The sequence below is a fragment of the Watersipora subatra genome, chromosome 2, assembly GCF_963576615.1.
Source record: "Watersipora subatra chromosome 2, tzWatSuba1.1, whole genome shotgun sequence".
NCBI lineage: Eukaryota > Metazoa > Bryozoa > Gymnolaemata > Cheilostomatida > Watersiporidae > Watersipora > Watersipora subatra.
In genome coordinates, this window is record NC_088709.1 from 1,912,643 (window position 1) to 1,934,280 (window position 21,638).

The following is a 21,638-nucleotide window of genomic DNA, read 5'->3' on the forward strand; positions in this document are numbered from 1 at the left end:
GACATACAAATATATATATATGTATCCAGCCTTCTGAATGTATATAGACATACAAATATATATATATATGTATCCAGCCTTCTGAATGTATATATACATACAAATATATATATAATAAATCTCATAGTTTGTCGCTCAATCTGTCCAGCTATAGCGATTAGTATCTAGCAATGAAGAATCCATATCACAGAAGATTTTATCTGAGAACCTCCTGTTCACCAGGCAATAAACTAACCCATTGGGCGACGTGTAATGTAGTGGATTCATTGAGCAATATGAGTCTTTATCTGATTAAAATACGCATAGAGCTTTGCGTTACTTACGGCGCAACGTCACTTAAGCCTGCTTCCCATATACGTCGCAAAGCACCGGCAACAGCACCGCAGGCTATTAGCGGTGAAATGGGAACCTACGCACCGGGTACCGCCGGTAGTTGCCGGCGGCATCGCAATAGTTTTGCGATGCTCAAATTTCGCAAAAGACCGCAGGCAAAACCTTCTCGAAATGCATAGTACACCATAATAGAAACGGCGTGGCTAGCGAGCATTTTATTTGATTACGCGATTATGTTTAGCGATGCAGCTTATAATGTATGTGAACATATGCCACTGAGCCTAACGCCGCAAACGTTTTGCTGCGCAAGTTACCGCCGGAGTATCGCAATCGATATGGGAACCAGGCTTAAAGCTTGCTCTCACGGCACTCATTAGTAAGTTTAGCAATACTAGTTTAGCAATAATAGCTTACTCAAATTAGCCATTGGCAATGTGCCAGGCTAATGGCAAGTGGCAGACAACTACATTACCTGCCATTGTTTACATGCTGTTTATAATACCCACAACGCCAGGCATTCGGCTAGTACATCCATATACATACATACAAACATATGTACATACATAAACATGTATATATATATATATATATATATATATATATATATATATATATACACATATACAGTATATACATATATATATATATATATATGTATATACTGTATATGTGTATATATATATATATATATATATATATGTATATACTGTATATGTGTATATATATATATATATATATATATATATATGTATATACTGTATATGTGTATATATATATATATATATATATATATGTATATACTGTATATGTGTATATAGATATACATGTACATGTATAATGGATAAGTAGTCAGACGTACTACTAACAGCATTCTATGCTCTGAAAAGTACAGAGTGTACATATACAGTGCGCGCTCGGGTTACGATGTCCCTGTTATACGATTTGTTCGCTTTACGAAGTGGAACATGGCGGTTTTTTCGTCCTCGTCATACGAATCCCACTTCACCATAAGGGTTCAACAAAAATTTTGCTTGAAATTCAAATTTGGCAGTTCATGTACTCATGTCGAAATCACAAAGATGCGGATATGCTGTTTGCCGAAAACCTTCTCACAATGCCTGAAAGAGATACGATGACTGATTTCTCTCAGTTCAGCATTCCTCGTGTGAAAAGTGGTAAAATTTTCCCTTTGAAACCAGTAGCAAAGTTGGAGTTGCGATGCCTTCAAACAGAGGGCTAGGGATCAGACAACTTCCCTTAGCCTGCTAACAAAAATCCACTTTATTAGATATTAAATTTATTTTCAAGTGTACAGTAACATAATTAGCACTAATACATTTTTCGCCTCCTCTCTGCTCTGCCCTTTAAATGTACCAGCCAAGTCAAATAACCCTAAAGGTAAAGTAAAGAAAATTTCATTTTTCCTGTCGATGGCCATTAAATGGTCAAGTATACGAGAGGCCGCTTTAGGGAACAGCATCGCTTGGGCTTTCTTGTCGAATTAGGGTGAAAAAGGTTTTAATGAGGTCGGCTAAAAGTTATAGTGAAAAGGAGCCGGAAGCCAATAAGTGATAAAATTTTAGCAATGAAAAAGTTGAAGTTCAGTAAAATACATACTAAAACTTAGCTTTAAGTATCTTTTTACTAAGCTAAATTCATTTAAGTTAAATTCAAATTATTTGTTATACGTCTGTCTCGACGGTAAGGACTCCCTACGGTACTTACTGCTGCTACTGCACATACATGTTGTACATTGTAATGCTACAATTTATTGCAGATCATACCCACTAAATACACTAAAGTTACCGTAGGCAACTATAGTTACTAAGGTTAACATACTACATAGTAATTTTTAATAGGTACAGTACTTATATAAAATTTTGATGAATTTCACCAGGGGATTATATAGTTATAGGCATTATATAGTTACTTTGGTTACTATAGTCTTCTATACAACAACTTTAGTATCCGTGAACTAATTAAAATCGTATCCCAAGGGCGCACTGTACCCCTATACGTCGTTTTCTCTCCCAAAAGCAGCAAAAGAAAAAAAATATTTTAAGATTAACACAGCACTCTCGTTATTCAAATTGAATATGAGAACTTGCACCAACTTGACAATACATTATAAAAAATTGTTTACGTAATACTAAGCAAAAACTTTAGATATATTCTTTAAATTCAGTAGTATTTCTGCAAAAAAAAGGTTTATGTTGTTACTATTACTACTATTATTACTATTGCTACTGTTAATATTATCATTACTATTACTACTACTATTATTATTACTACTACTACTATTATTACTGTTATTACTATCATCACTATTAATATTTCATTCTACTACTAGACAAGTAAAAGCATAAAACCAAACCTTTCCTCTCAAGACACTTTTGACCACCGAGATGATAGATGTAAATGTGTCCTCGCTAACACGAAGTACAGATTCACCAATGCTGTCAAGCATCTCCTGTATGCAGTGCAGAGCTGTCATGGCAGCACTTCGGTCTGTATCCTGTGCGACTGTGTCTATAAATTTGGGCACAAGCTCTTCCAGCATGGCTTTGAGAGCTGCAAAGAATGTTTTCAATCAATAAGTAGGTCCAAAGAAAACCTCAAAAACTTTCAACTGCATAAACAGAGGTTATACAGTCCAACCTCAGCATACATTCTGATAGCTGTTTGGTAGGCCAAAACTGTCATATGGTGGAGTGGACATCATTATAATAAAATATATTGTATTTCATTTTATCCATTCTGGAGCTCAAAAACTTAATGATAAATACTCCAGAAAGTATATATAACATTAAAACAATTGCATTATATATACCGAACAGGATGAATTTATTCGCGGAGTTATATTTCACGAAAATTGAAATTTCATGCATATTCGCGGATTAATTTATTCGTGGCTGAAAACGGTCACTCTCTAGGAAGAGTTAACTCTATTGCGGCCAGCAATAGAGTTATTGGAGCAAGGAGAGCATTGTCTGCTTCCTTTTTAACACTCTTACTGCTTGCACTATCCTTCTTGGGACCTGTGACTTTAAAATCATAAAGGTTAAGTAAGAACCAGTCTTCACTGTTCTTAGAGCCAACCTATGGAAAAGAGAAATGCATACGTACAGTGTGTATACTGAAGGAGAACAGTATAGATACAGCGTATCTATACTGAAAGAGAACTGTATACATACGTACATTGAATGTACATTGAATGTACCAAAGAAGAACTGTATACATACAATATATCTACTGAAGGAAAACTGTATACATACAGTACTGTTATATGTCATTCTACATGTTTTATGTACTGAAAATGCTTGGTATGCACAAGTTAGTACCTCTGGCACTGAGTTCATCCGCCATCTTCCGATTGTAGTCATGAACAGCTATAGCAAAATTGGCCAGCGCCTTGTGGCAGCTCTTGGAGACTTCTGACGAGCCGTACTCTGATAGCTTAAGGGCTTCCTTGTAGCACTCATCCATGTACGGCATAAACTGTTCACTACAGAGAAAGGGTTCACCAAACGCTGCTATAGCGCATTCATAAAGCCATTCAGAAAACTGGCAGCAAATACATTGTAAACAATTGTCTATGCTACCTATTTGATAAAACAGTAAATTAACAAGTGTTCTCCCTTTAGCGCCACTTTTCAAGTAATGTTAAAACCAGAAAACACCTTAACCGAAATTTGTGTTTTATCATTGCTCGCTGAACTTAAATGAAAACACGTAGAAACCCATAATTTTGAGCTTTTCAATTCAAACTTTTGGTGAATAAGCCAAAAGAATTCCCTATCGTTCATTGGTCAGAATAGATTAGATGAATTTGACACTCTGAGACAGTTAACACTCGCGGTCCTGGATGTACAGGTGTACTGAGAAGGAAACCTTAATTATTGGTTCTCGGACCTCTGCATACATATTTTTTATGGAGAAGTGTGGAGTGCAACATAAAAAGAACATTCATAAACATGTAATCTAGAGGCTTTCATTTTGACTTGACCTTAGAGACAGACACACAAGAGTAGACATGACGACACGTAAATTAAAGGTAGTAGAGGTGATAAGGTTACGTACAAAATGTAACCTACTCTAGCTTAAACAACGTGAGAGTTTAACTTAATAACTCACAATATACTGTTACCATGTCCCACAATATACTGTTACCATGTCTCACAATGTACTATTCCCATGTCCTACAATATACTGTTACTATGTCCCACAATGTACTGTTATCTTGTCTCACAATGTACTGTTACCATGTCTCACAATATACTGTTACCATGTCTCACAATGTACTGTTACCATGTCTCACAATGTACTGTTACCATGTCTCACAATATACTGTTACCATATCCCACAACTTACTGTTAGTCTTAAGCTGCATATAGGTTCCAAAACATTCACTAAAATTCCTAACAGGCTGGTAGCTTTCCCGGAGGTAAAATGCTTTTGCAAAGTCTGCAATGCTTAAAGTGATTGAACTAATCCATTTGATATTTGAGAATACCAATCTCAAACAGTGCCACAACAATACCTCAATAGGGAATATGATGATATGATGTGAATAAAGCCAAGCTAGAAGCTAGACCAACTCAAACAGGCCAATGGGTGAGAAAGTAAATCCTAATATGCAAAGTACTAATGTTAGTCTTGATTATACCGTGGAGTATTAGTTAGTCATTAACTCAGATACTTTAAGAGTTGCTGATTCTAACTCACAGAGTATAACTAGCTAATACAGTTGACTCTATATAAAGCAGACTTCTAGCTCACAGAGTATAACTAGCTAATACAGTCAACTCTCTATAAAACAGACTTCTAACTCACAGAGTATAACTAGCTAATACAGTTGACTATATAAAGCAGACTTCTAGCTCACAGAGTATAACTAGCTAATACAGTCAACTCTCCATAAAGCAGACTTCCAGCTCACAGAGTATAACTAGCTAATACTGTCAACTCTCTATAAAACAGACTTCTAGCTCACCGAATATAATTAGCTAATACAGTCGACTCTCTATAAAACAGACTTTAACTCACCGAGTATAATTAACTAATAAAGTCGACTCTCTATAAAGCAGACATCTAGCTCACAGAGTATAACTAGCTAATACAGTCAACTCTCTATAAAACAGACTTCTAGCTCACAGAGTATAACAAACTAATAAAGTCAACTATCTATAAAGCAGACTTCTAGCTCACAGAGTATAACTAGCTAATACAGTCAACTCTCTATAAAGCAGACTCCTAGCTCACAGAGTATAACTGGCTAATACAGTCGACTCTCTATAAAGCAGACTTCTAGCTCACAGAGTATAACTAGCTAATACAGTCAACTCTCTATAAAGCAGACTTCTAGCTCACAGAGTATAACTAGCTAATACAGTCGACTCTCTATAAAGCAGACTTCTAGCTCACAGAGTATAACTAGCTAATACAGTCAACTCTCTATAAAGCAGACTTCTAGCTCACCGAGTATAACTAGCTAATACATTATTAGATTAGCTAACGTTATTAGATTTAACGAGGGTCGACTTTACTGAGGCTGATAAAATGAACAAGGAACAGAAATAGAGCTGCAAAAATTTTCATTGCCAATAAGCGTCAATTTGCTCACTGCAGATATATCTTTGAAGGTTTATGCAATCACAGATGCTAAGTATTCTGGGCTGGACCCACAAAAATACTTATTACTAAAAGTTTATTTAGGCAAATGAAAGCTTTCGCCTAGAGTAAGTACAGAGTACTTTTATGCTACAGAAATCTTCGTCTCACTGTAGAACCTGCTTGTCTTAGTTTCATGACACTAACAGGAAAGTAAGCGCTGCGACGGAAGTGCACTCGTGACTCACGTACTAGTATTGTATGGCGAGGTCTGACAGCGCTGTGCAGGCATCCTCCTTTTCCTCTAAATATGCATTTTCAATAGAGAACCCTACGACATCATCGTCTTCTGTGTCTAGCTCTTCAGTTGTGTCGTCGACATCAAAATTTGCAAGCATTGGATTTTCTTCTTCACCATAATGTACCTTCTCTCCTTCTGTTGACCTCATCGACTCTAGCATGTATCCAACTATCGTCTGCAGGTGTGGTACCATGTCGGTGGACTTGAGTGTAGCCAATGAAGAGAAAAGACCATATCTAAAACGAATGACAAAATAGCCTGAGCTAACTTGATCGCATCAAAAAAGTGTGCACTAATCAGTGTTTGATGGCATCTCACCTTGCAGACTAAGGCTTTATCTGATTCCAATGTTTTTACTCAGTCTTTTCTAATTTGAAAGAAGCTTTGGTTCTCACAAAATAATAAGAAAGTAAAAAAATTGTCTGCCATTAACTTTTAATTGACAGACTTATATCACTTATCATATCAATTATTTTGATGTCTTATTAATTTATTTAATTAAAACATTTTAATTTTATGAAATCTAATATTTATTTGAAATCTTGTTTACTCTGATGTTTATTCTATTGAGTAGAGAAATCGTACACCATGCCATGAGAATGTCACGAGGATAATTTTCTACAAAGCCTCGGACTACATGTGAACAGGCATTAGAGGTGAAAGATCTGATCTTTATTTACGAGTGAGTAAATTTAAAGAAACTAAGTGAAAACTGTTTGAAAATTCCATCTCAATTAAATCAAAATACATAGCATTCTAAAAAATAATCTGTTAGCCAACATTTGGAATTCTAACGAACTCATAAAGTGACATAAATTTAGTTTACTCATAAAATTTATCAACTAGATTCTTCTTTTTTCCATTCTTTAGCCGTAATTGTCAGTTTTATCATTTTATTTTGGTTATAAATTTAATTTCCTCATCAACTAGGGACTTTTTATTACAATTTTAATTAATGCTGAAGAAATGAAAGCCAATAGGCAATAATCCCTTCCCACCAAATATAAAATGGACACAAAACACTGTTTAACGATGTACAATTTTCTGCATTTGTGTTGTAAATTTTCAACAATTTTTCTGCTTGTAACTTGCTAGTTGCTACCCATTACTAATAATTACAACTCCTTTTCTGTGTTAATTTTATTTGGGTTCATTAAATCTACTTCAACGTGTTACAAAGATATTTGTTTTTCTTTTTGTAATCAGTTTTTCATCTCTTCTGCTTTATGGGTTACATTTTATACTTATAAAAAGCTACAAATTGACCACTTCATATGTGTAATACTGTTAAGTCAAGTACATATACACATGTCATACATGTATGAGATCATGAGATCATCATGAGATAGATAACCAGATGGAAGCTAAAAGAGATGGAGAGGATAAGTCTAACACAAAACTCCCCTCTGCATGGCAGGGTATGCCAGTAGGTATTAGATTACACAGTACACTCCTATAACGTAAACAATCAATTCTGGGAATGCTTACAATAAAGGGATTTTACGTTATAAGAACAGTAAAATACATGTAAATCTTTTCAAGATTTTTTCAAACCCACCCCTTTGGTTCTTCAAAAAGGAAAAAGTCTAGACTGACCTTTTTATTTTAATGTCTGTACAGTACCTGTAGTATATTGGTTTGTATTGTCAACTTTTCTCTTTTTTTATCACTTTCACGGTCCATTGCTAATTTTACAATGGAGGTGAAGAGAATGCCCACCTTCGATGTCAATTTACCTCGAATTTCTTTCTTATTCTAGACAGGCGCATTTTGAAAAAAGAAAACAATAAAATGTTTTATACAGTGAGCGCTCGGTTTACAATGAACCTGTTATTTAATTTTTTCGCTTCACTATGTGGGATACAGTGTTTACTATGTGGGATACAGCGTTTACTATGTGGGATACAGCGTTTACTATGTGGGATACAGCGTTTACTATGTGGGATACAGCGTTTACTATGTGGGATACAGCGTTTACTATGTGGGATACAGCGTTTACTATGTGGGATACAGCGTTTACTATGTGGGATACAGCGTTTACTATGTGGGATACAGCGTTTACTATGTGGGATACAGCGTTTACTATGTGGGATACAGCGTTTACTATGTGGGATACAGTGTTTTTACGCTTTACTATGTGGGATACAGTGTTTTTACGCTTTACTATGTGGGATACAGTGTTTTTACGCCCGTGCCATACGACAATTTTTTGTCATATGATATCAATAAAAATCTCTCTCGAGATTGAAATCTGGCAGTTGGTGTGTTGAATACACAGGAATAATGAATAATGCTATTCGCCGAAATCCCTTCTGCAACGCATGAAATAGATATGATGCTTGCACTTTCTTAGTTCAGCGTTGTTTGTTATTAGTTATAGCGAAAACAACACCGGAAACAGATAGGTGATAAAATTTTAGCCAATGACACCGTTTAACTTTAGTAAAATGCATACTAAAGCTTGGCTTCGTGTATGTGTTTAGTAAGCTAAATTCATTTAAATTAAATGTTTATGTTATACGTCTGTCTCATAGGTAAGAACTCCCTACAGTACGTACTGCACGTAGTACATTGTAATGTTACATTCTGTTGCAGATCATAAGAACTAAATACACTAAAGTTACTGTAGGTAATTATAGTTACTAAGGTTAACATATTATTTTGGTACTAAATTTCAAATATGTACAGTACGTATATAACATTTTGATGATTTCCACCTGGGGTGTTTGCATTAGATATTTACTATGGGTTTCTATACCCCTCTATACGACATACGATGCCAACACTGGAACGAATTAAATTCATATGGCAAGGATCCACTGCATGTCAAAAATGAAATAAAACAAAAGTATAACTTCACTATAAGAGTTATCTGTCTGCCTGCCTACTAGTCAAAAAGGTTAAAGGTTATAATAAAACAGCTTTTGATGATAGTCCAACTCGCGACATTCAGATAATTAGACTGGCACTCTAACACCTACACCGAATAATTGTGCAGCTACTTATTACCTGCGCTTTTTCGAGACACCTGAAGATTTCTCCCGGCGAACTAAACTGCCAGGGCACTAGTATATATAATAGAGATAACCATTTACATACACTATTTTCTCTCTCAAGTGTGGCAAGAGCGATATTTTAAAGCTAACCGCGAGATGTGTGCTATTCACATCGAATTTGAGAACTCACGCTGACCTCACAGTTTACGTTATATGGAATTTTCAACTAGTATGGAAAGCTTTACAGAAAGTTTTACGGTATGTGGAATTTACCTTATAGAAGGTATACGTTATAGGAGTGTTTACTGTACTACTATTATGCTAAACCACATAACGAAGGCATATTATTAACACTTACACACATCTCCTCACATCAGGATCATCGTAAGTTTTAATAAGAGCCAGACCAAGTTCCACACACATGTTGGTGACTTCCGGGGTGAAGGTCTCCTCATCCATTTCTCTAGCCAAAGAGCTGAGAGTCTCTGCAAGAAAAGGCTAAAATTTTATTGTCTAGGTTTCTATGGCAGCGCCAATCACAGTGACATACAGACTGCTTACAATTATTAGCTATCCAGCCGATGAAAGAGAAACAAGGAGAGGACAAATAACAAGCGACACGAGGTTATAAATTTGATGAAAGGCCCTCGGCTTACAAAGCCTAACAAGGCACGCCAGTGCTTTCAGGCAGTAATTATAAAATTACTCTACAATCAAACCTCCACATACTAAGTTCATCTGCTCCAAAATGTGTTCCATATGTTGAAACTGTCCCACGTACAAGCATGTATTTTTATAAGAATGTGTTGTATTTTGTTTAATTTATTCCAGAGCCCAAAAACCTTAATGACAAGTGCCTCAACTAAATACGTGTAGCATTAAAACAGCTGCAGCATATAAATCTATGTAGAAAACTCAACTTAAAAACTGACATATAAGAACAAAATAAATAAAACTCATTGTAAGTTAATTTTATTGTTGCGTCACTTCAACATTAAAATGGGTGAATAGAGGTGTGTGTATAGCATTGGTGATATGCAGACAGAGTGCGTAGGGAGAGGTGGTGATAAAAATACAGAGCTAGTCTAGCTTAGACTAAATGAAACTTAAATCAGCATAATTTATTTATATATTTTTTTTTATATTTGATAAAATTTGCACTTTATCTCATTACACGATTCTACCTCTCTCTTTTAACTGTGTCCAGCTTTCTTTTCTTTACATCAGATGTTTTCTTAAAGTGAAAAAGAAATGATCTGAAGATTTTGCTCCATTTCTCAACAAATTATCGCTTTCATTCAAAAGAAAGCATAGCTGACTTCCTTTCCTCTCTAATGCTACTCCTCACACTAGTCTTACTGGAACCTATGATAGTAAAACTATAAAAGGTCAATAGGTTAATGGCACTCGAGTAAAATAAACAAAACCACATGAAGGAGAATCGCATGCGCATATACTGAGATACAAAATTGTAATGTTTTGAATAACTCCAAACGTCAAATGGTGAAAATAACTTCGTATGTCGAGACAAGTACTTGTTCAAACTCTAAGCCGTATGTTGAAGAGTGTGTGTGTTGAAGTCATAGACCTATTAACTATACTAATACTATACTAATACTATACTAATACCTGCTAACTACAACAATACCTACTATAAATTCTATCTATACTATCTCTCCCTCGCAATAGGAGAAATGCAATATTAGAAGTAAAAAACACTGATATTATTAGAATAACCAATAATATTAATATAGTAATACAGTAATAACAGAAAACCAATGCACAATTTTGTTTACATTTCAAAACGTCCTAGCTAACAATATCAAGAAGTTGTGATATTTATAAAGATTTTTAGAAAATCTACTTAACAAAACTATTTAGAAAAAATAATAACAGTAACATATTGCCCAACATCGGTCACTATATACTTCGATCTTGTAAATTCGAATACTTATCCTTTTAATTAAATCTTATAAAATCGAATAATTATTCTTATAATAAAATCTTATAAAATAGAATAATTATTCTTATAATTAAATATTGTAATAATCTCATAAGAATCGTTAGAAAAAAGATCATTGTCATTTCCTTTACTTTCACTGCTTTGGACATCAGTTGGAATACCAAAGTACTCATAAGTGTCGAAAATGTCAGTTACTTCGAAATCGGCAAAAAAAAACGATTAATTATCAGTACTTCAATGTTAATTACAGAAACCTTCAGCAATTGAACAATGCTATAGAGCGATGAAATGTGCACGTCTTTTTTCGTGAAATGCGCACGACTTAATTGTTCTATTCTCTGTCGCTCGGCGTTTCATTTGCCGGTCTTAATTTTGATAAAAATAAGGCTTGTAAAGTTTTAATAACGATTTTAGGCCGAAATAATTTGTCTATTTATGTATAATCTGATCAGATGGGTAAGGTTTAGAAAATTTTCTACAAATAATAAAGACTTGGTAATATATTTAAATAGGTTTATATGTGTTTTGTTACTTTGTTGATGAGATTTCGGCACAAGGGTTTGCGACGGTCGTTGATGAATAATTTTCGTGAGTTGTGTGCACATATGCATTTATCATAAATCTCCCAAACAATCGCTTCGCTCGTGTTTGGTCGTGGGATTAACTATAGTTATTAGGTCTATGATTGAAGTGATCGCAAGTCGAAGTTTGAACTTTAGACTTATGTCAGTGAGCAATAATAGTTTACTGAAAAAAGTTGCATAATAATAGACAATGCTTGTTCAAATATATGTGTCATGATCACAGAAACCATGGTTAAGTCGAGATTATAAGATTTAGAGTTATCTGCATTAACAAAAGGAGAAAATTCTCACAATTATTTTGCAAAAAAAATTTTGATTCTAGCTTAATTACAACAGATTTTATGGTCAATAAACTGAATGCATGTTTACCATCAGTGCGAAAACCTAGTTCCGAGAAAACTGGTGTTAAAGTCTGAGAAACGAAAACCGATGCACAGTTTTGTTTGCATTTCAAAACGCCATAGCAATCAATATTAAGAGGTTGTGATCTTTATCTAGACTTCTGTCTTTATATCAAAAAAATTATGCTGAATTTAAAAATCTAAACAGATTTTGGCTGGTTGTCATAGAAATGGCTGTATATCTATAAGAAAATGTATTACCTAATTTTGCAGATATTAAAAACGGCTTGGCAGTGCCGCGATATTGAGCACAACCGTAGTATGATCAACAAAATGTTAAAAATAATAATAACAGTAACATATTGCACATCATTGGTCACTCTATACTTTGATCCTGCAAATTCGAATAATTTTTCTTATAATCAAATCTTATAAAATCGAATAATTATTCTTATAATTAAATATTGTAAAAATCTTATATGAATGGTTAGGAATATATCATGGTCATTCCCTTTACTTACACTGCTTTTGGCATCAGTTGGAATACCAAAGTACTCATTATAAGTGTCCAAAATGTCAGAATTATCCTTCAAATCGGCAAAAAAGAAACGATTACGTTTTTCGGACGCCATTTTTCAGTACTTCCTGTTTAGCATAGCAACGGTTTTAAGGGGTTTTTCCGAGGTTTTAAGACATTTACTATCTAAACTGACTTCAGATTCAGAAAGATCACTCTTTGATTGGTCCAGGAGCACGTGATACCAAACTCCTTACCAAAATTATAAATTCAGTTAGTGCAACTTTAAAGTCGAATAACTCAACTTCGTGATTTGCGACTTAACCATGGTTTCTGTGACCGCGACCCATATAGATATTTCAGTTTTTGTCATATCGAAGACCGGCAACATGAAAATTTTTGGTAGAATGTTTTCTAGTTCCCACATTTTTTGTGACAAAATAATTTTAATAGCTTTAATCCTTTGTGATATACACACAATTTCTATGGAAATTAGCTCATCTTAAATTGTCATCAGTGTTAGAGATAAGGAGCTCAGTGGTTAACACGCGGTAACTTGAAGAATGTGAAACATAACTAGCATCAGGGGTGAGATAAAAGTATCCAGTTTCCAAGGAACATATGCTCACCTAAAGCTTGCAGCTGAATCTCCTGTACCTCATCCTCGTTACCAAAGTTAGAGAGGTAGACCTGAAAATGCCCCATTATCTTGTGAAAATATGGGTTCAGGTTGCTCCGCGCTGCACACGCTATAAAATTACAAAATACGCAGGTGAGGAGAAGTGACAGGTGAGACAGACTTAACATCATGAATAATTCAATCGATGGAACAAACCTATAGAAGCAATGCAAGAGAAGGAGAGCTCCTTCAATTTGAGAGTTGTCTCATCAGTCCCCTGACTCTCAAGAATACCAAGCAAATGCTGCATAAGATCAGGAAGAAAGGGGAAGACATCCTTTTCTGCAATATGCGCATAAAGTTTGGAGAGATAAGATTTGAGGAAGCTGCTCTACTAAAATCAAGTTCAAGGATGAAGAGAAGATGAAAGTGGCTGATGTTAATTGTATTTACAAATAGGCTATCGACGACTACTCAAGAATATAAGTGACAGAGACATGAAACAGGAGAATAGCAGGTGTATACGTGTATTTTAGAGTGAGATCACCAGTAACCTTCTTGTATTTGTTGGCACCTGCAAGCCTCTCTGTTTAACATAATATTATCTCTGTTTAACATAATATTATCTCTGTTTAACATAATATTATCTGTTTAACATAATACTATTTCTGTTTAACATAATATTATTTCTGTTTAACATAATATTATCTCTGTTTAACATAATATCATCTCTGTTTAACATAATATTATCTCTGTTTAACATAATATTATCTCTAATTAACATAGTATTATCTCTGTTTAACATAATATTATCTCTGTTTAACATAATATTATCTCTGTTAAACACAATATTATCTCTGTTTAACATAATATTATCTGTTTAACATAATACTATTTTTGTTTAACATAATATTATCTCTGTTTAACATAATATTATCTCTGTTTAGCATAGTATTATCTCTGTTTAACATAGTATTATCTCTGAGCAGTGGAGTCTGCGATAACGAGACAAAGTCTAAGTTGCAGATAATACACTGTGTTAAACTGTACTATATGTTATAGTTTTCAACGCAGGATTGCAAGCAATGAAAATGCAGGAGAAGCAAGCAATGAAACTACTTACCGAGATTTTCAACATAAGCCTCAAGTGCATAGTAGGTTCTCGTAAGAGTGGCTATGGAAGGCTGCTCACTTTCCCTCATCTATAGTAAAATGGATGCATGGCACTGAGGGCAAAAACTAAACTGCACAAGCATACACCACAACATGGTATACACCACAACATGGTATACACTACAACACGATGGTATACACTACAATACGATGGTATACACTACAACACGATGGTATACACTACAATACGATGGTATACACTACAACGCGATGGTATACACTACAACACGATGGTATACACTATAACACGATGGTATACACTACACTAGAAATTCCACTGTCATACAGCCCACGACCAAAGAGATGGCCAGAGATATTGGCAAAAAAATAAAGGGTACTGATGGTTGAGAAATGCAATATTAGCAATCAAATGGCTCTGCAGTGCAATAGGATAACTGCAATGGTAGCTGTAATGTACTGGGTGTGGGTGTTATTATATACAACAATAAGCAATAATGAATGGAAAAGATGTTTATATTTTCCCCCTGCAATAGGAGAAATGCAATATTGGCCAATATTAGAAGTAAAATGCACTGATATTCTTAGAATAACCAATTTTATTAATATAGTAATAATAGAAAAACAATACACAATTTTGTTTACATTTCAAAACGTCATAGGTAGCAATATCGAGAAGTTGTGGTATTTATATAGGTTTTTAGAAAATTTATTTAAAAAGTGTTTGGTCATAACAAACAACAACAATGAAAGGAAAATATTACACGTTTATATCTCTCCCTTGCAATAGGAGAAACGCAATGTTGGCCAATATTATAAGTAAAATGCACTGATATTATCAAAATAACCAATATTGTTAATATAGTAATACAGCAATAATAGAAAACCTATGAGCGTTCATGCGTCTCGAAGATTTCTGCAAACTGCAGCAAAATAAAAGCTGTTATAAAAGTGTTATAAAGCTGTAGGCCTAATTTACTGTAATGTATGTAATTCAACAACAATAAAGAAATATGTTTATTATAACTCTGAAATGCAAAATTAGAAGTAAAATGGCAAGCTACTGTGTACTATACACAGTTTGAAAGTTGGTTGCGTTGAATGTAGAATGGTTTTGATAAGCGATCTTTAACAGAAAGCGTGTAAGAGCATTCACGCGTATAAAACTGTAGCAAAATAAAAAATGTTCTCGTCTTGAAGGGGCGTTGTAGTTCGGCCCTAGCTTGTACATAAGTTGTAAAGAATTTCGGCTAACGTTTCAAATAATGAAACCTTCGGTGATTGGACAAAAACACAGGCTGATAAACTGTGTACCACAATTTCGTACCTGTAAATCGGTCTACGCCTCAAATGGTCTACGTTTATTACAGAAACCTTCGAATAAATTCGATTACAAGTAAAAAATGCCATAGACTGATGAAATGAGCACGGTTTTCTCGTGAAATGCGCACTGCTAAATAGTTCTACAATCGGTCGCACGGCTTTATTGGCGTTTCAATTTTCGGTCTTAACTTTTATTAAACCGAGCTTTTCAAGCTTTTTGTGGCAATTTTCGTTCAAATTAATCTGTCTATTTGTGTATAATCCGATCAGATGGGTAAGTTTGAAGATATTATCGTAGGTTTACAAAGACTTGGTAACATATTTAAATAGGTTTAAATGTGTTTTGTATCGTTATTATACTTTAACGACTTTAAATTCCGATGCTTAAATTTTTTGATGAAATTTCTTGACGAGGGTTCGTCTCATTGTTGATGAATAATGTTCGTAAGTTGTGTGCACATAAAAACTCATCATAAAAAAAAACTTATAAAAACTCCCACACTTCGGCTCCGCTCGTGTGGTCATGGGAATACGATGGTATACACTACAACGCGATAGTATACACTACAACACGATGGTATACACTATAACACGATAGTATACACTACAATACGATGGTATACACTACAACACGATGGTATACACTATAACACGATGGTATACGCTACAACAAAGGCATGCTGCATCAAGGTGTCTATTGTGAGAACGCATGCAACATGCCCTCATGTCTCAGCTGATACTGCCTTTTAACTACTGCATGTCCCTGCATATAAGCCGACAGTAGAAAAACAACTGAAATCAGGGAATTTATAAGAATTCACATATAAGCCGACCTTATAACTTGTAATACAACGTACATATTTGTCAAAGTGAAAGGTTGTGCGCCTTTTGCAGGCTTAGAACAAAACGTTTCTGATTGGTTCGTTGTTGTATAACTAGCCTATCATGTCCTCGCTTATTCGAAAGGAAACAATCATCTGTTCACATTGAGTCAATAGAAAACATGTTTGCATCTCGCTCTGACCTTAGTTTCGCTTTGCAAAAAACATTTTTATAGCTATTTCTTCTTCGTGATGATCGGACGCATTACAGCTACGTAGGTTTCACAACTTGTAGATCAATGGTTTCTGCTGATTATCTATTGGTCAAGAGTAGTAGTAGTGACAATGAGTATTTACTTTTAACAGAAATAATAAAAATGCTGTAAGCAATCATAGTAATGAAAAGCGCCCCTGGGTTATGATGCTCCTGTTGAACGATGTTTTTGCCATACCGATGTGGAACACGATGTTTTTTATCCCCGGTATACGACACTTTCTTCATCATACAATATCAACCAAAGTTTCTCTCGAAATTCAAATGTGGCAGTCGGTGTGCTGATTACATTGAAATAATGAAGATGTCGATATGCTATTTGCAGAAATCCCCTCACAACACCTGAAAGAGATATGATGCTCGCTCTCTCTCAGTTCAACGTTATTCATTATAAATTATCGTGAAAATGGAACCGGAAACAGATGTGATAAAATTTTAGACGATGACAAAGTTGAAATTTAGTTTAGTAAAATACATACTAAGACTTAGCCTTGCGTTTAGTAAGCTAAATTTATTGTCTCGAAGGTAAGAACTCCCTGAGGTACGTACTGCACATAGTACATACATTGTAATGTTACATTTTATTGCAAATCGTAACCACTAAATACACTCAAGTTACTGTAGGCAACTATAGTCGCTAAGGTAAACATTTTGATGATTTTTATCAGGATTTGTTTGCATTAGATAGTTTCTATACCTTTCTATACCCCTCTGTACGACATTTCCTCCTTCTTGATGCCAACACTGGAACGAATTTAAATCGTATGGCGAGGGTCCAGTGTAGTAGTAACTCGCCTGACTCGGAACATGCTCAATTTGTCAACCACGATAGTATGAAGATAAAAAAGTGCAACACACTATGCAACACATTCCTGGCCTTTTTATGGTATCGGCTGATGTCAAATTACATAGTAATTAATTTGGTCAGATGTTATAACAACTTATTGCAGCAATATTAAATACTTGGTTTTGCTGAATAATTAATTGTCTCGATAAAAAACTAATTTAGTAGCGAAAGAGTTGATGATAGCAGCAACTATTTGTATTGTTTTACTTTTATTAACAAAGTTGAGTTAATAAAAGTTTGAATTGTAGTTGTTAAAATTAAGTTACCATGTCATTTCCTTTGCTTTTAATCAGTTACGCGCGTATAAGCAAAGCCCCTTAGGTTGGCCATTTTTTTGCGTTAGCATCGGCTTACATGCGGGGATATAAGGTAATTGGACAATGTTTTCATTGAATTGTAGACAGGAGACAATTCAAACATGTTTTATTGATAGGGATAATTTGGACTTTGAATAATTTACCTAAATAAGCACATTTGCTGATGAGGCACGAGGAATTTTTATATTCTGCTGTATAACTTATTAGATTTAATTTCAAATACAAAAAGATGCTTTAGAGACAAAAGATTTTTCCATGTCATCAAAAAAAGTCATTTATTACCTAACAAACCCACGCAATATTATTTTCAGTTTACCTGAGTTCAACTTTGAAAAGTTTGAAGCTAGAGTTTTGTTTTTCAATCAAATTCAATACAGCCAGAAATTCTGATTTAAATGCTAACTTAAAATGACTGGTCAGCCAAATTTAATACTGATTGATAACAACTGCAGCCAGAAGTGAAAATTATCCCTATGCTTGTATATACAGACTTTACCAGTATGTCATGGTGAAACAATGACATGTTGTGACTTACACTCCTATTAAATGCAGAATTTTGCACTTTCAAAAATACGAGAATAAGTTGCTTTCTAAAAAATTTGACATTATTAGCTAGCTCAGCTCATAAAAACATTTTTAAAAAAGAGAAATGATCAATATAACTTTGAATCTATTCTAGCAAAAGCTTTTAGAATGAGATTAATCTCGCTTGATCAAAACACGCTACAATTTCGTTGATGGAATGTTGTGAATAAAAAAGGAGACGTGATTCGCTAATGCACTGAATTTTTGCAAAATTGCAAAACTAAATTATTTACACGAGCTGAATTTAAAAAGCCAATAACTCGCAAGTATAACTGCCACACGCCATATCTGTGTATATTACACTTACTTTAAAGATCTCCGTATGACGAACTGGCCTACCTTAATTGCATAGTTAACGAGCAGGGGTACGAGGTCGTTCGCATATTTAACTATCCCTGGCTGGAGATGCTCAGAAAATTGACCTAAAGCAAATAGAGCCCCATTCCTTACTCCTGGATGGGGATCGTCGAACCCTTTCACTACTCTTTCTAAAAACTGTTCCAAGTATCTAAAAAGAAAAGGCAGACACTGGTGTATTCACCTCACATACAACTTGTTTCTAGCTTTACATTCCTCGCTAGTTTACCACATATAAAGTAAACGCTTTATATTTGTGAAAAAAAGAATTAAGTGTGTCAAGCTGCACATCGAAACTAGCAAGCAGGATCAACTTCCTTCTCAACAGAATGTTTACATGACAATGTTAAACCAACTTTTTCCAAACTCCTTATTAAAAGTGTGAGCAATTGAAATGCTGACATAAATGCATAAGAGAAACAAGCAAAGGAAGGAGATCATATAAATATATATTATATATTACTATCCCCTACAGCTGATCAACAAGAACAGTTGGTATATTCAACTGCAGAGATCTGTTACAACTTTTCTCTTCTTCTAAACTCTAAAGTATCCTCGCTGATATAACGTCAAGTATACAACATCAGCATATCTTCTACAACCAACTTTGTTTCTGTAGCCTTCCATATGTTCTTGTTTTCTTTACTTTTTTCACTAACAATCTTGCATAGTGATATATTGCTATTATACCCTACAGGATGAAAATATTCGATGGATATAATAACTCGCGATTTCGAGTTAACCTCATTGCCAATGCATCACACTTCTTTGCAAAATTATTCGAGGTTGTCACAAGATATGCAGAATGGCGTCATCGCAAAAATAGCTGCTAGGCAGAAGTACTAAACGTAGCAGAGTTCCAAAACTTTTTTAAAATCATCACCGGGGCTTCAAGTTGACCCCATTGCCAATGCATCACACTTCTTTAGAAAATTATTCAAGGTTTTCACAAGTTATTCGGCATGACGTCGTCATCGCAAAAATCTCTCCTATAGTCCTTTTACATTGAAATCAACTCGATCAACCGCTAATACCGAAGTTGATAACGATCATGATTCTGATCTGGACATTATGGTATGTATTTGATTTGCAGTGCAGATACGTTTTTTCATAATTAACTGAGTTAGTTCGTTTTCTTGTTTAAAAACTGATCGCTTTCATTCAATACTTCAGCTATTGTTTTTGTACTTCCTTTACACTTATTAATATTTTTTCTTTTTTGTGTTTACTGCAGATTGAGAATGAAACAGAACCTATTCCGATTACAAAAACTAGAGAGAGATAGTAATATTCACCAAGGCAGGAATATTGGCAGAGAAGCAACCAGTCAACCTAAACCCCTTCATCAACAACAACTCCTTGATATCACTGCAGCAAACATGATTATATTATATATTCTACTTCATGTATAGATATATTATAATTCATTACAAACTTGAATGTACAAATAGAATATTTCAAATACAAATAAAATTTTACAAACGATGAATGGAGTGAATAAAAACAGTTTGGCCCATATGGCGGTTGTCTGGCAATAAAATTAAACTGATACTCTTGATAAGTAAATACTAGCGTGTAATGGTGCTCTCTGACTAGTTATTTTGGTAATAGCAGCTCTATATTGCTGTCAATGTTTTGGGTAGATGTTAAAGGCGATTATCTCGCTACTACATGGCTGGTAAGAGAGTTATCATCAGAACTCTCCTCGTGGCTTACTATTGCAAAGTTCTGCCGGTTGGCCAAAAATTTGTGCTCTTAAAGGCGTTCTTGGTCATTTTTTAAAACAGATATATTCTCCTCGTTAGCAGCTGCGGTCACTTCTACCTCAATTTCAAGACCTCCCTGAATGATTGGTGATCTTCTAGGAATGACATCTACCACCCTTGCAGTCATTGTGCCTCCGGGTATGATGAAAAAGCTGCTTACTGTACTTACTTCTCGGGGTAGATGACCAACCGTTGCGCAGTCTGCATTTATTAGCTTTAGTGCAAATAGGTCATGCAGATTATTGGACTCTCTCTCTCACACTAAAACAAATAATGAAGCGGTAAGGATGGAAAAAATAAATATTGCGTTTTACGGAAGAACCAAAGTAAAATTCAATTATTAATTTAGTAAATGGTTTTGAAAAAACTCATTACTTACCACAAGTTGTTGGTTCATCAAAGGCCTCCAAATCGATGAATATTCGTGAAAACCTCTGAATGCAGTAAGAAATTTATAGCTTAGAATGATCGACTCGTAGTTGTAAGCTAAACAGCTAAACCTACTTGCTAGTGATATGTGAGTCAATCAATCTTTAGACGTACATGCTAGTGATATGTAAGTCAATCAATCTTTAGACCTACATGCTAGTGATATGTGAGTTATCAATCTTTAGACCTACTTGCTAGTGATATGTAAGTCATCAATCTTTAGACCTACATGCTAGTGATATGTAAGTCAATCAATCTTTAGACCTACTTGCTAGTGATATGTAAGTCATCAATCTTTAGACCTACTTGCTAGTGATATGTAAGTCATCAATCTTTAGACCCACTTGCTAGTGATATGCTCTGAGCATCCCTCAGCAATGATTCCTAGAGCAACATAGCCTGCCTTTCTCCCGCTTGGCTTCTCACTTGTCAGGGCTTTTGATGAATTTTCTACTACCTGCCGTACTATTTTCTCTGGCGGCAGATGCAGCGCTAAGGAGTCTAGTATCTAAAGACAAGGATGG

The 21,638-nt window shown here is 34.7% G+C and overlaps 1 protein-coding gene across 1 annotated transcript in view; it reads right to left on the minus strand.

Moving 5' to 3' along the window:
• The window catches only part of LOC137386972 (importin-4-like), a 59,866-nt gene that overhangs the window by 14,084 nt on the left and 24,144 nt on the right, over window positions 1-21,638 (minus strand). Inside the window, exons 11-19 of the mRNA XM_068073222.1 lie at window positions 21,459-21,622; window positions 18,902-19,070; window positions 14,388-14,466; window positions 13,481-13,606; window positions 13,275-13,394; window positions 9,599-9,725; window positions 6,196-6,480; window positions 3,675-3,838; window positions 2,708-2,904 (exon numbers count right to left, since the gene is read on the minus strand). Coding sequence (XP_067929323.1) covers window positions 2,708-2,904; window positions 3,675-3,838; window positions 6,196-6,480; window positions 9,599-9,725; window positions 13,275-13,394; window positions 13,481-13,606; window positions 14,388-14,466; window positions 18,902-19,070; window positions 21,459-21,622 — 1,431 coding nt within the window. The remainder of the gene's footprint in view (window positions 1-2,707; window positions 2,905-3,674; window positions 3,839-6,195; window positions 6,481-9,598; window positions 9,726-13,274; window positions 13,395-13,480; window positions 13,607-14,387; window positions 14,467-18,901; window positions 19,071-21,458; window positions 21,623-21,638) is intronic.